At 36.7% G+C, this 14,305-nt stretch overlaps 1 protein-coding gene across 2 annotated transcripts in view; it reads left to right on the top strand.

Moving 5' to 3' along the window:
* The window catches only part of TRIP4 (thyroid hormone receptor interactor 4), a 58,802-nt gene that overhangs the window by 21,071 nt on the left and 23,426 nt on the right, over window positions 1-14,305 (top strand). For both annotated transcript variants that reach the window (XM_036439266.2, XM_036439257.2), the window contains exons 6-10: window positions 585-714; window positions 3,029-3,244; window positions 4,720-4,846; window positions 10,066-10,241; window positions 13,526-13,650. In XM_036439266.2, the coding sequence (XP_036295159.1) occupies window positions 585-714; window positions 3,029-3,244; window positions 4,720-4,846; window positions 10,066-10,241; window positions 13,526-13,650 (774 nt within the window). The remainder of the gene's footprint in view (window positions 1-584; window positions 715-3,028; window positions 3,245-4,719; window positions 4,847-10,065; window positions 10,242-13,525; window positions 13,651-14,305) is intronic.

Here is a 14,305-nt window from a genome sequence, read left to right as displayed (position 1 = left end):
AATATATACCTATTTATTTATTTTTTTAATTTATTGCTTTCAGAGAGGAAGGGAAAGGAAAAGAGAGAGAGAAACATCAGTGATGAGAGAGAATCATTGATCTGCTGCCTCCTGCATGCCCCCTACTGTGGATCAAGCTTGCAATCTAGCCATGTGCCCTGACCAGGAATTGAACCATGACCTCCAGGTTCACAGGTCAGTGCTTAACCACTGAGCAACACCAGCCAGACTATTTCTTCCATTATATAGTTTTTAGTTTTAATATATAAAAGTATGTTTAAAAGTTATATTCAGTCCTACTCAATAAAGTTTTTCATTTTTAAGGCATTTAATATTGTGTTGTTAAAACATTTTTGTTCCTCTTGGTGATCCAAATTTCCATAAGGGAAGAAATGGAGCTTAACATTTATTGAGAATCTACTATGTGCCAAGCACTACCTGTGTACTTGTTTGTTCTCTATTGAAATGAAGGCTGTAGGTCATCAGGGCAGAGCCAGATCTTCTGATTTTATTTTTTGCTGCACAGTGATACAACTAATTTGTATTGTAAGCTGACAACATTTTATTTTCTTATTGAATTTTAGGGTCGGAGAATTCTGGAAAAGTGGACATCTCTACCAAGGACCTTCTTCCTCATCAAGAGTTGCAATTTAAGTCTGGTCTGGAAAAGGCTATCAAGCATAAAGACAAACTGTTAGAGTTTGATAGAACTAGGTATGATATGATTAGAATAAATGCTAAGAAGTAGACTAGTCCACAGATTCTGCCCATTAAGAAATTATTTTGTCACTTGATACGTTCTTAGGGGTGGATTATGAAAAGGATTACAGGGAAAGAACAGCTTGGATGCCCTATATGGGAGGCCTTTATGAATAAGAGGATCCTACTGAGAAATATTTTTATTTTTATTTTTGACACATGCTAGTAAGTTGCTTTGGGTTGAATAATTCCCCACTTGTTTCACTTACAGACACATTCAGTCATCATATACATTAGAGTGCCTACCATGTGCAAACTGCTGTGTTGGGCTGTGGAATATCTATGAGGTGTTGCCTCTTGGCGAGTGTAGGTAACACCATATCATTGACACTAAATTTGTTTTCTGGTTCAGTGATTAATATATTAAGATGTTTCTCTATTGGTTTTTACATTCCTATACTTTTGTTATTTAGACCACTGACTCCTCTTTAAGAGATAGAATTTGCTAGTTTTATTTTCTATTTCTTTCTCTTTCGTTTTCTTCTTCTTTGGGACCAAATACATATATTGAAAATCAGTTAATGGCAAAAAATTTTTTTTAAAATAGGACGTAAATGCTCACTTTTCAAATGGCCACGTGAGGGTTCTTAGACCCCAAATCTCTTATTTACTGTAACTGACCTGGTAGTCTATCCCTGGAATTATATTTCTTGTGTATGTGTGTTTTTAATCCTTTGGTTAGACACACCTTCTACTGTTTGCTATGAATACACGAGATATAACTTTGAAAACTATTTATTAAGCCTATTACCAGGTTTGTAAATCTATATTTACTATTAATCATTTAAATATCACTTTTATACCTACTCAGTAAAACTTAACATTAGAAATAGAATTAGAAATGCAGTATATTTCTTGATAAGTAAATACTGGAAAAGTGTCTCTGTTGATGTTGCCCTTTTGTTGATGTGTTCAAGGGTACCACTTGCATTATTTTGATTCATATATAGGACCAATTTTCTCCTGAGCCCTCTTAAGTTTTCCACTTTCAGTCTACCTTAAAACTTTTATAATTCCAACTGAATCTTGAGTAATTGAAATCACTATATGAATATGATTTGAGTGTTTCCCTATAACTATGTATATTACAAATTTGTAATTATGCAAAATCCAGTTGATTTGTCATTTTATTATTATTATTTTTTAATTCTCACCCGAGGATATTTTTCCATTTATTTTTAGAGAGAGTGGAAAAGAGAGGGAAAGATAGACAGAAATATTGATGTGAGAGAAACACATCCATTGGTTGCCTCTTGCACACTCCTTGACCAGGGCCTGGATGGGGGAGGAGCCTGCAATGTAGGTACATGCCCTTGACCAGAATTGAACCTGGGACCCTTCAGTTCACAGACTGACACTCTTTCCATTGAGCCAAACCAGCTAGGGTGATTTATTATTTTAGAGTATTACTTAACTTCTGTGAGCCCTGCGTTTGTTATCTGTAGAATGAGAGAGTAGATCATCAAAATTACTTCTAGTTCTCATTTCTTTGTTAGAAAGAGGCCTGGTTATCATATTCAGAACTTGGCCAGTATAGTAGTGAGGGACTGGAGATTTGGGGAAGGGGAACTGATGTATAATAGTAGAGTAGTAAGTGTCCTAAGAACATCAGTTTCTAAGGCACATGTATCAAACACAAGGCCCGCGGGCCAAATCCGTCCCGCCAGGCCTTGCAATGTGGCCCGCCCCGCGCTGTCATCACTGCACTCCGCTGCGTTTCCATCACAATGACAGTTTATGACTGTTCAGTAAACCATTCGGCCCGCGATTTAGGCTGGATTTTAGATTTTGGCCCCTTCTCTGATTGAGTTCGACACCCCTATTCTAAGGGAAAGGGTAGCGGTAGGGCCTAACAAGAATAGACTAAGTCCAGTTATGGAGGGACTATCATTAAGTAAGTTGCCAAGACATGAACTCAGCTGCAACAAAACCAGGCAGAAGCGCAGATTTCAGAAGATGAGTACTAAAGTACTGTATTAAGAAGGCTAGAAGGAGAGTGGATTATGGTGTTGTGTCTTTTCCTGCCTGACGAGGTTAGTTTTAGAAGCTGAGCTAAGCTTGCAGTGGAGATAATTAATATGCAGAAGCTAGGAACCAGGCAGAGCTTGACCTGGTTTTAGAACATTCTTGGACCTCCATATTTGAGATAATAACCTTTAGGACAGCATAAGAGTGAGTTACCTTGAAGGAAGCAGTTTCCCAGTAATCAAGTTCCTATTTGTCAATAGGTGACCTAATTACCATGTGTTGTTGTTTTTCTTTTTCTTAGTATTCGAAGGACCCAAGTAATTGATGATGAGTCAGATTACTTTGCCAGTGATTCTAACCAGTGGTTATCCAAAATTGAGCGGGAAACTTTGCAGAAGCGAGAGGAGGAGCTGAGAGAATTTCGACATGCCTCTCGGCTTTCTAAGAAGATCACCATTGACTTTGCAGGCAGAAAGATCGTGGAAGATGAAAATCCACTAGCCGAATATCATAGCAAGTAAGTGGATAGCAGCAGAAAAGGTCTGAACGAAGGGGATGGTTTGATTATAAAAGATTTACCCCATCTTATGGATCTGTTATTTTTGTTGATTAAAAAAAAATAATATATTCATTTGGAATAGAAACATGTAAGAGTAGCTAAGAAAAATTTAAAAATGAACTGCTATAAAAAATAAATTTAAAAAAATTGTCATTCTGACACATGAAAAATGGCATTTCATCATACTTTTTATTCACATTTTGAACATTCTAAAAATGTATTCATTAGCTATTTGTATTATTTCTTTTATACATTATGGGGTTCTAGATACACTTACCACTGTACTATGTCTTAAATCTATTTATCTTCTTCAAATCCTACTGTCCCTGCCTTATTTTAGACTCATCTCTTCCTTCAAATTCTTGTACTGTTTTAAGCTTCATGCCTTTGTTTTCACTTTTCCCTTTGTTGGGAAATTCCTCCCCCAATTTTTGCCTTTCAAATGTCTACTTCTCTCTCTTGAACCTGCTTTGTACAGCACATAGGATGATAGGATTATAATGACCAAATGGATTTTACATCATAGTATTAATTACATCCTCTCATGTTTTGTTCATCATCTTTATAGCTGTCTTAAACTTGCCACGTAGACTCAAAGCTTTCTTGAAGGAGGAACCATGTCTTCTACACCTTTTAAGTTGCCTTCCATGTAACAGATTCCTAACAAGTAACTTTTTAATTGTATTCAAAGTCAGGCTCAGTCTTTCTTACTGGTAGAAGCTTTTCATTACATTGTGTCTCAGAATCATCATCCTCCACATTTGTCAAACATCCATCGGGCATGGAGTAAAGCAGCAAGTAATGTATAGAGTAGAATAAGATACAGTTCCTGCAGGACCTATGATCTCTTATTATCCAATAGAATTAGTTCCACCAATGAACATTGTCATATAGAGCCAAATAGCCATAGCAAACACCCATAGGATGTATAAAATGACTAAATAGTAGATGCTACAGCTCTTCAGAGAAGGGAAGCACTTTTGTGTGAGGCCAGTAGAGGGCCTCCTTAGAACTTCTGGGCCTTGAAGCAAGGCTAGAATTCATATCATCAAGGAGGAATGGAGAGAGGGACTCCTGAGTGAGCAGAGGAGTAATTGAATGTGTTGAGTAAATAGGCTGCCATAGAATACTCTTCTGTGCGTCAGATTTTTTTCTAGTCAACTTTTCTAATCCTTGCATTTTTAATAACCTGGTTAGACAGATAAATGATTATAGTGGGCTCTACCTATTTTCTTAGCATTCTGGAACTTTTACTAACTCATAATCCTTTGGGGTGTGGGAGGAAAGAGAAGGAAATTTGGGTGCGGGAAGGCAGTTATCTATGAACCCCTCTTTGAATTGTAAAATTATTACTGTAGAAGGGTTTTTTGGTTTGTTTGTTTTGTGGTATTACTGAACATAGAATTATTGCAACCTTTGGTTTGTTATCACAGACTAGATGAGACAATACAGGCTATTGCCAGTGGAACCTTGAACCAGTCACTGAACAAATTGGATAAATCTTCTGAAGAGCCTTTGGGAATTCTGGTGAATCCGAACCTGTACCAGTCCCCTCCCCAGGTTAGTGGATATTTGCTCTAACTGATAATGAGAGAAGTTTGGGCCCAGACATTTCTCCTTTCAAGTGTGCCTCTTCAATAGACTTTAAATCCCAATCTGCTTTCTTAACATACCCACCAACCTTATTCTCTGGTTCAATTCATTCCAGTCTTTTTGCAGCACTTCTGACAAGTTGACTATATTATCTTCTGAGTATTTCCAAAGAAAGGGTTTGATAAGTACTATAAAGATTTAGATAATTCCTTGGTCCTCTTGTTAGTGTTCCCCACCCCTCCCCCCGGTATATTTTATAGAATATGGGTAGTCCAATAGAGTGATGTTTTAAATTAATACATTAATTCACATATTCATTGTCGTCATTTTTCTGTCAAGTACATTGAGCATCTGTTTTGTACAAGCATATTAAGCATTCTGTCTTTAAAGAACTCATAGACAAATAGGGGAAAAGATTATATATGCAACTTTAAGACTAATGAAGATATAAATAAAGTACAGTGGAAATCCAGAGGAGGGAAAGACTACTTCCAGTTCAGGGGATTAAAAGAGGCTTTTTATAGGGAAGCTGTCATTCATTACAAGTAAATGTCCAAGAAAATGGATGTTTGGGAATGATGGGAAAAACATTCTAGGCAGAATGAACTATCAGAATAAGCCATGGGTACACAAGATCATGAGAGATATACACTGAGTGGCCAGATTATTAAGATCTCTGAATGCATAATAATCTGGCCTGTGTGTGTGTGTGTGTGTGTGTGTGTGTGTGTGTAGACCCGGTGCATGAATTCATGCATGGGTGGGGTCTGGCCATCCTGGCCAGGGGGAGGGGACATGGGCAGTTGGCCGGCCTGCCTGCTGGTCGAACTCCTGGTCGAGAGGACAATTTGCATATTAGCCTTTTATTATATAGAATATACACTGAGTGGCCAAATTATTATGCATTCTGAGATCATAATCATCTGGCCACTCAGTGTATATATGGGAATACTGAATTTAAGCAACCTAGATAGTACTCATAAAAGGCATTATCATGAGAAATAGAATAGGGTTAGGTAGGTAGAACCAGAGCTTAAATGTTCACCTAGGAGGTTTTCACATTTTTATTTTGTAAATTAATGTGAGCCATAGAAGGTTCTCAAACAGAGAGTTGCAATCAAAGCAGTGCTGCAGACAGCTTAACTGGAAATATTTGTTCATCAGTTCTGTATATGTGCTAGGTTTTTTGGCTGAGTGCTGGGAAATTAAAAGATAAAGGCCTAACTCCAGTCCTTAAGGACTTTAAATTTAGTCGGAAGATGTATTTGGATACAAATGATTACCATTAATTAAGGTAAATGCTATGATAGACACATGTCATAGGTACAATAGGACTTTAAGAGAGCATTCATAAGCCCATCTAAGGAGTCACAAAAGAAATGGTGTTTAAGAGAAGACATAAGGGATAAATAGGAATTTTGAAGCAGACAGATCTAGGAAGGGAATTCCAGGTAGAAGATACAGCATATATAGAGGCTCAACAGTTTGAGAGCTTTGGAGAACCACAGTAATTAAGTATTTTAAAAAAAATATATTTTATTGATTTTTTACAGAGAGGAAGAGAGAGGGATAGAGAGTTAGAAACATCGATGAGAGAGAATCATCAATCAGCTGCCTCTTGCACACCCCCTACTGGGGATGTGCCTGCAACCAAGGTACATGCCCTTGACCGGAATTGAACCTGGGACCTTTCAGTCTGCAGGCCAACGCTCTATCCACTGAGCCAAACCGGTTTCAGCATTAAGTATTGTTTGAAGTTAAAATGGACTAATAGATGTATTAGTTTCCTAAGGCAGCCATGACAAAGCAACACAATTGGTTGGCTTAAGAAATTTATTCTCTCTCAGTTCTCAACATTGAAGTCAAGGTATTAGCAGTGCCATACTCCCTCTAAAGCAGTGATTCTCAATCTTTCTAATGCCGTGACCCTTTAATACAGTTCCTCATGTTGTGGTGACCCCCAACCATAAAATTATTTTCATTGCTACTTCATAACTGTAATTTTGCTACTGTTATGAATCGTAATGTAAATATCTGTGTTTTCCGATGGTCTTAGGTGACCCTGCTGCCGGAGAGCCTAGAGTTCGGAAATTACCTGTGGGGGGAAGGAGAAAGGGAGGGGCAGAGAAAAGTTAAGGGTATGCTCCCTGGAGGAAGAGCTTGCCACCTGTGTGTCTTTGTCTTTGTGTGTTCTCCCCTTTTATAAAGGCACCAGTCATTAGATTTGGGGTCCACCCTAATCCAGTATGATCTTAACTCATTCACATCTACAGAGATTCTATTTCCAAGTGAAGTTCTAGTGGACGTAAATTTGGAGGGGATACTACTTAAGCCAGTACAGTAGGCAGCATCTCATTGTGAAAGCCTTTATGTCTCATGCTAAGGAGTTTGGTTTTATTCTAAAGTAGACAAAGAAGAGCCCATGACGGATTTTAGCTGATGATTGACTTGACTTCCATGTAGAGCACATGTGTCAAACACAAGGCCCGCGGGCCAAATCCGTCCCGCCAGGCCTTGCAATGTGGCCCGCACCGCACTGTCATCACTGCACTCCGCTGCGTTTCCATCACAATGACAGTTTTTGACTGTTCAGTAAACCATTCGGCCCGCGATTTAGGCTGGATTTTAGATTTTGGCCCCTTCTCTGATTGAGTTCGACACCCCTAATGTAAAGAATGGATTGGAGGGAGGAGTAAGACTAGAAGCAGGGAAATAGCTAAAAAGGTTCTTGCAGTAGCAATGGGGAGATTCTGAGGGCCTAAATTAATATTGTAGCACCAGGAGGGCAGTAGACAGCTTCTTAAAAGCTAAAATGGTAGATAAGACCACTTAACAGGGCTCAGTTATCGAAAGGTAATAAGAGATTAATTTGCCCTGACTAGTTTGGCTCACTGGATAGAGCATCGGCCTGCAGATTGAAGGGTCCCAGGTTCGATTCCGGTCAAGGCATGTACCTTGGTGCGGGCACATCCCCAGCTGTGCAAGAGGCAGCTGATGGATGTTTCTCTCTCATCGATGTTTCTAACTCTATCCCTCTCCCTTCCTCTCTGTAAAACAATAAAATATATATTTAAAAAAAGATTAATTTAACAAAATGTGAGAATAGAGAAACAAGTAATATAAACAAGAACTGTGATAGAGTAGAACAGAGAATATGGGCCTCAGAATTGTTCAGATATTAACATAAGTATGAAATTTACTTATTTCCCCTATAATGGATCAGTTCTTCCTTTGTGTTCCTACTGAAGAGTTTATATCCCTGTGTAATATTTACTCAATTCTGCTTTATATGTTATATGTTTGGGGGGTTTTGTAGATTTTGGTGTGTATTTTTTTTTCTTTTTCTTTATTGATTACGGTATTACATATGTGTCCTTTTCTCCTATTGCTCCCCCACCCCTCAGTCATGCCCTCACCCCACTGGTGTCTGTGTCGATTGGTTAGGCTTATATGCATGTATACAAATCTTTTGGTTGATCTCTCCCCCTCACGCCACCTTCCCCTATCTTCCCTCTGAGGTTTGATGGTCTGATCAATGCTTCTCTATCTCTGGATCTGTTTTTGTTCGTCAGCTTATGTTGTTCATTATATTCCACAAATGAGTGAGATCATATGATACTTATTTTTCTCTGACTGGCTTATTTCGCTTAGCATAATGTCCTCCAGTTTCATCCATGCTATTTCAAATGGTAAGAATTTCTTCTTTTTTTACAGCAGCATAGTATTCCATTAGTAAATGTACCACATTTTTTAACCCACTCATCTGCTGATGGGCACTTAGGCTATTTACAAATGTAAATTGTGCTGCTATGAACATAGGGGTGCATGTATCCTTTCTGATTGGTGTTTCTAGTTTCTTGGGATATATTCCTAGCAGTGGGATCACTGGATCAAATAGTTCCATTTTTAGTTTTTTTGAGGAAACTCCATACTGTTCTCCACAGTGCCTGCACCAGTCTGCATTCCCACCAGCAGTGCACGAGGGTTCCTTTTTCTCCACATTCTCACCAGCACTTGTCATTTGTTAATTTGTTGATGATAGCCATTCTGACAGGTGTGAGATGGTACCTCGTTGTTTTGATTTGCATCTCTCTGCCTTATATTTTGGATAGTTATTTACGTGTCTGTCTTCTATTAGGATTGTAACTTTCTTGAATGCAAGAACCATAATCTTTTTTATATTTTATATGTTGCTGCTTTATGCCTTTTCTTATAATTAAACACTTGAATGCTTCTGTGGGTTGTTTTTTTAAATATACAAAGTGGATTGGACTTATATTTTATTGCAGAAAGATTCTTAGAGATTTATTTAGTTCAACCCCAATTTTTTACGTTATAGAAAAGTGAAACCTTTAGGGGTTAAATGATTGCTTAGAGTTTCTGGACTACCACTCTAGCATTTTTTCCCATCTATAAATTACTAAGTAAAAAGTAAAAAAATCAAGACAACTAATCTAACCTCACCATCCTAATAAAGCCCCTAAACCCCCCCCCCCCTTACATTTTGTAGCACTCAGTCTTTTTGTTCTTAATGGAAGAAACACTAACCTTTGTCATTCTCTGACTAAACTTATATCAGGACTCTACAATCTCCTGTAATTACCTGTAACATATAATTTCTATACTCTTTACATGATGGAAGCCTCGTTTCTGTAGTGCTCCGTTCTCTCCTTTAGAGGCAAGTTGTTTAATTCAGGTTAAGAGAATAGTACTTCTTGCATCCAGTAGTCAGAACTACTGCTCCTGACAATATATGTTTGGCTTTATCATGGTACCAGCATGTGATTCTGCCCCTCAGCACATGAAGAATGTACAGATCAAAACATTAAATCTTCATTGGGCTGAAATATTTATTTTGGGAAACATAATGTATTATTAAGTATAAAATGGAAATAATTACAGACCAGTTATTTGGTGTGATAGTTGTACTGTTGCTAGAATTATAAAGCTTTGTGTGGAGATTTCAACATTCTAATTAGCCTCTGAGATTGAACCTTGTTATCATACCTGGGTTTCCACTGAATTTGTATCTTCTCCAGCTCTTTTGTCTTTGTTTCAAAGACAGATAAATTTTTCTAAAAATATGTTCCCACTATGATTTCATTATTAGTATTCATCTCATTTTTTAGACCTACTCCAGGTACTTTCCTTTTCAGAACTGTATGTTGTTTTACCCCCCTGTTTAGTGGATAGAGCAGACAGCTGCAGCCACACAGAAGAAGGCTTTCCATTCAGCAGGATCAGGATCATATCGGCACCAGTTGCGAATCCAGGATGAAGAATTTCAGGAAGGCTTTGATGGTGGCTGGTGCCTCTCTATGCATCAGCCCTGGGCTTCTTTGCTTGTCAGAGGGATTAAAAGGTAAGAACAGAAGTGAATCTTGACAGTGAGAGATTTTACAGTGACATCAAGTTGATTTAGAGTTATGGATTAGAATTTATTTTCCCCAACCTAGTGATGATTTATAATATTCTTTAGTACATAAAACTTTAAGCAATATATTAATGTTACTGACTTGATAATAGTTTTTTTCTTTTCTTTTTTACTGCATAGCTTTAAAAAACGGAGGTTAAATGGCTAAGGATTTTAGTCATAACAAACAATAGAATACCAGTTTTTTTAATATTTGTAGGAAATCTATTGATAAAACTTCTCTTGGTGCTGCCTTTGTAATAAGACACTCAACTTTTTAATGGTTTAATCCTATTTGAAATTCAAGGTTTTTAATATTTATTAATTTAAGACCTTAACCTATTTGCTTTTGTTTTTCTTTCATTCATTTGACTATCTGTCTATTTAGCTAATCTATCTGTCTATCTGAGTAACCATATTGAGAAACTATTTTACCACAAATTCCTTTCCTACAAAAAGTGGGAGGAGTAATGAGGAATATTGTAGAGGTATAATAGAGTGGAGTTGTTGTACCTGTTAATGGTGATAGTAATAGCTTATAATTCTATGGTTTCATATGTTTCTTCTCAATTAAATTTTTAAAAATAGTTTGGTATTTTTCTTTTATAAATGTAAATAGAAAATTGGAAAATACAGAAAAGTAGCTAGAAAAAGAAAGATCACCTGTAATCCCATCACCTAGAAACAGCTACTGTTAGCACTTTGGAATGTTCATATTCTTTTTCCTATGCAAATTGTTATATAGTGAGGTCATCATATGCATTTATGTTTGTGTTTTTCTTCTTTCACTTTTCAATACAACATTTATTTTTCCTTTTTTATCCAATTTTATTAAGATAAAATTGACATTTGCCCTGGCTGGTATGATTCAGTTGGTTTGATTTCCAGTCAGGGCACATTCTCAGGTTGCAAGCTTGAACCCCAGCAGGGGACGTGTAGGAAACACCTGATCAATGGTGCTTTCTCATCAATGTTTCTCTCTCTCTCTCTCTACCTCTCTTTCTAAAAAAAAAGAAAAGAAAATCAATAAAAATGTTACAAAAAGATAAAATTGACATACAACAATATTGTATTTGTTTAAGGTATACAACATAATGATTTGATATACATGTATATATCACAAAATGATTGTCGCAATTATTGATAGTTTAGTTAACATCCATCACCACACAGTTACACATTTTTTTGTTTTGTTTTCATGATGGCAACTTTTAAGAACTATTCTCTTAGCAGCTTTCAAATATATATAATAAAATATTTTTAACTATAGTCACCATTTTGTACATTATATCCCAGAAGTTACTTATAGCTTGAAGTTTGTAACTTTTAACTACTTCCCGCATTTCCTTCTGGCAACCACCAATCTGTTTTCTGTGTCTATGAGTTTGATTTTTTCACATTCTCCATATAAGTGCGATCATATAATATTTGTCTTTTTCTAACTTATTTCACTTGGCAAAATGCCTTCAATGTCTATCTGTGTTGTTGCAAATGTCAGGCTATTCTTCATTTTTATGGTTGTGAATAATATAGCATTATGTATATAAACATATATATCATATCTTCTTTATCCATTCATTCATCAATCCATGTCTGGCTATTGTGAATAATTCTGCAGTGAATATGGGAGTACAGATATCACTTTCTTCCTTCTTATTTATCAGAATTTTAATATGCCTGGCAGTGTCCTAACTCATAACGGGATAATACTTTGTATTTAAATAACATTTTTACCATTTTCAAAGAGGTAGCTTTATTAAATAGACTGGGTATTATTACAGTCTTGGACAAATGAGGGCATTTAGGTAGGCAAAAGTAAAGTAGCTTGCTTTGATTTCTGAAGTTAGTTACCAGTGGCAGGAATGGAACTAGAGATTAGGTTTACTACAATACTTTCCTGAAAGAAAACTTGTTATCAAAATTTAGGAACAATCATTAGTGCTTTGGTGTTTTCATGATTAGTTGTGATTTCCCTCCTTCATTAAGTTGCATTACCGTTTTCCCTCTTGAAGGTGAGGCTTTCCTGCTTTGTCTATCTGCGTCAGAGGCCAGGTGTGTTGTGCTGTTAGAGCAGGTGTGTAGGACTCTGCTGCTGCTCCAGGCACCAGGCCTGCAGGTGTCTGTTTCCTCATTCGTTCTCTGCAATTAGGTGCCTTCCCTTTTTAAAGTAGAAAACTAGACAGCTTGTTCTCTGCTGAGGAAATCAGAATGTTTATATTTCTCTTATCCTATTTTGGATCTGTTTATTCAGATTTTCTCACTGCAAAGAACAGGATGAGCAGCATCCAACCCACAATCACTAATCCCACAGAAATAAAGTGGGTGGTTTTGCTATACTTGTGAGATCATTTCCCCAGATTATTTGGTATAGAAGGAAAAAATATATTGACTTATTCCTCATTTACTGAGTACTTATTTTGTGCCCAGCAGTCTTCCAATTCATCTACATTGGAAAACTAAGGATATGAGGACATCCCTTTTTCCCTTCTAAGAATAGTATCACAGGGGTTTATCATCTAGGTACTTTATTATATTGGTGTGAATTAAAAGAGAAACATCTTTTTGTAATCCTTGAAGTAATGAAATTCTCTGGAATGCATTCTGTTATTCCATTTAAAGATTCAAACTAGTGACAGGTTATTTAATTACCTGCAAAGAACATAACCTTTTATAAAATACTTGGAAAATATAAATGAATGTGGTGGCAATTTAAAGAATAAAGATTATAAACATCTTTATTTACTTAAATCCTATTAAATAACAATTATAAAAGTAACTATTCTTTAGGAGATATATGTGGATGAGAATTTTTCTGTCAGGTTAGAGAACAATTAAATATTTCAGGGAAAAGGTTAGTCTTTGACTCAAAGAAAGACACAGATTTCCATTTTTGTACGAAACTTGGATACTTTGAAAATAGAAGATTTGGATTATAAAAGTCCCAAGGTTAATGAAAGCCCCAAGTCTGAGTTATAGAGATCATATTTTAAAAAATAGAAGCTGAGAGAGGTGAATTGTCCTTGTTCTGATAATAGGAATAACTGGAAAAAGGGAACACAATTCATACTCAAGTGAAGAGTATTGTGGGAGAATTATTTTTCACAAAAAATACTCCTCTTGCTGAGGTATCATCCACAGATCTCTTTGTTCAACTGGACAATTTATTGCATATTATGAGATCCTCTAGGACACTAGAATTTATATTCTTCCTAATAAATTTATACTTGTTTAAGGGTGGAGGGCAGAAGTTGGTACACCCCTCACAGAGGACGACTTTGGATAGCAGCCACAGCCAAAAGACCCTCCCCTCAAGAAGTCTCAGAACTCCAGACTACATATCGTTTTCTTCGTGGGAAAGGTAACAACCATATATTCTCCTTTGAGTCTTACCTTATTGAGAGAAGTCATTGACTTTCACTTCCTTCTTCCCATTTTTTTTTTTTTTTTTTTTTTTTTTTTTTTTTTTTGGTTGAAAGTATAAAAGTGACTTTAAACTTTGTGTATTAGCTTGTTTAGTGACAGGTCATAGATAGCTGTTGAAAGCATTAATTTGTCAAATAGTGCCACAAAAACTTTAGTTATCAATAAAAACTTTGTTTTGTTTGTTTTTAGTCCTCACCTGAGGATATGTTTTCATTGATTCCAGAGAGAGAGGAAGGGAAAGAGAGAAGGGAAATACCCACTTGAGAGAGAAACACTAATTGGCTGCCTCCTTTACACACCCTGACAGGGGATCTATCGATAACCTGAAACCTGGGTATTTTCCCTGACCAGGAATCAAACCCGAAACCTTTTGATGCATGTGTTGACAGTCCAACTGAACCACACTGGCCAGGGCAATCTTAGTTTTATCTGAGAAAATTTTATCCATAGTATATTTACTATGATAGTAAATGACTGCTATAAACTCTGGGATCTGCCGAAACCGGTTTGGCTCAGTGGATAGAGCGTCAGCCTGCGGACTGAAAGGTCCCAGGTTAGATTCTGGTCAAGGGTATGTACCTTGGTTGCGG

Source organism: Pipistrellus kuhlii, unplaced genomic scaffold (genome assembly GCF_014108245.1).
Source record: "Pipistrellus kuhlii isolate mPipKuh1 unplaced genomic scaffold, mPipKuh1.p scaffold_m20_p_1, whole genome shotgun sequence".
NCBI lineage: Eukaryota > Metazoa > Chordata > Mammalia > Chiroptera > Vespertilionidae > Pipistrellus > Pipistrellus kuhlii.
Note: the sequence above shows the minus strand (reverse complement) of the source record. Positions and strands in the feature narration are given on the sequence as shown.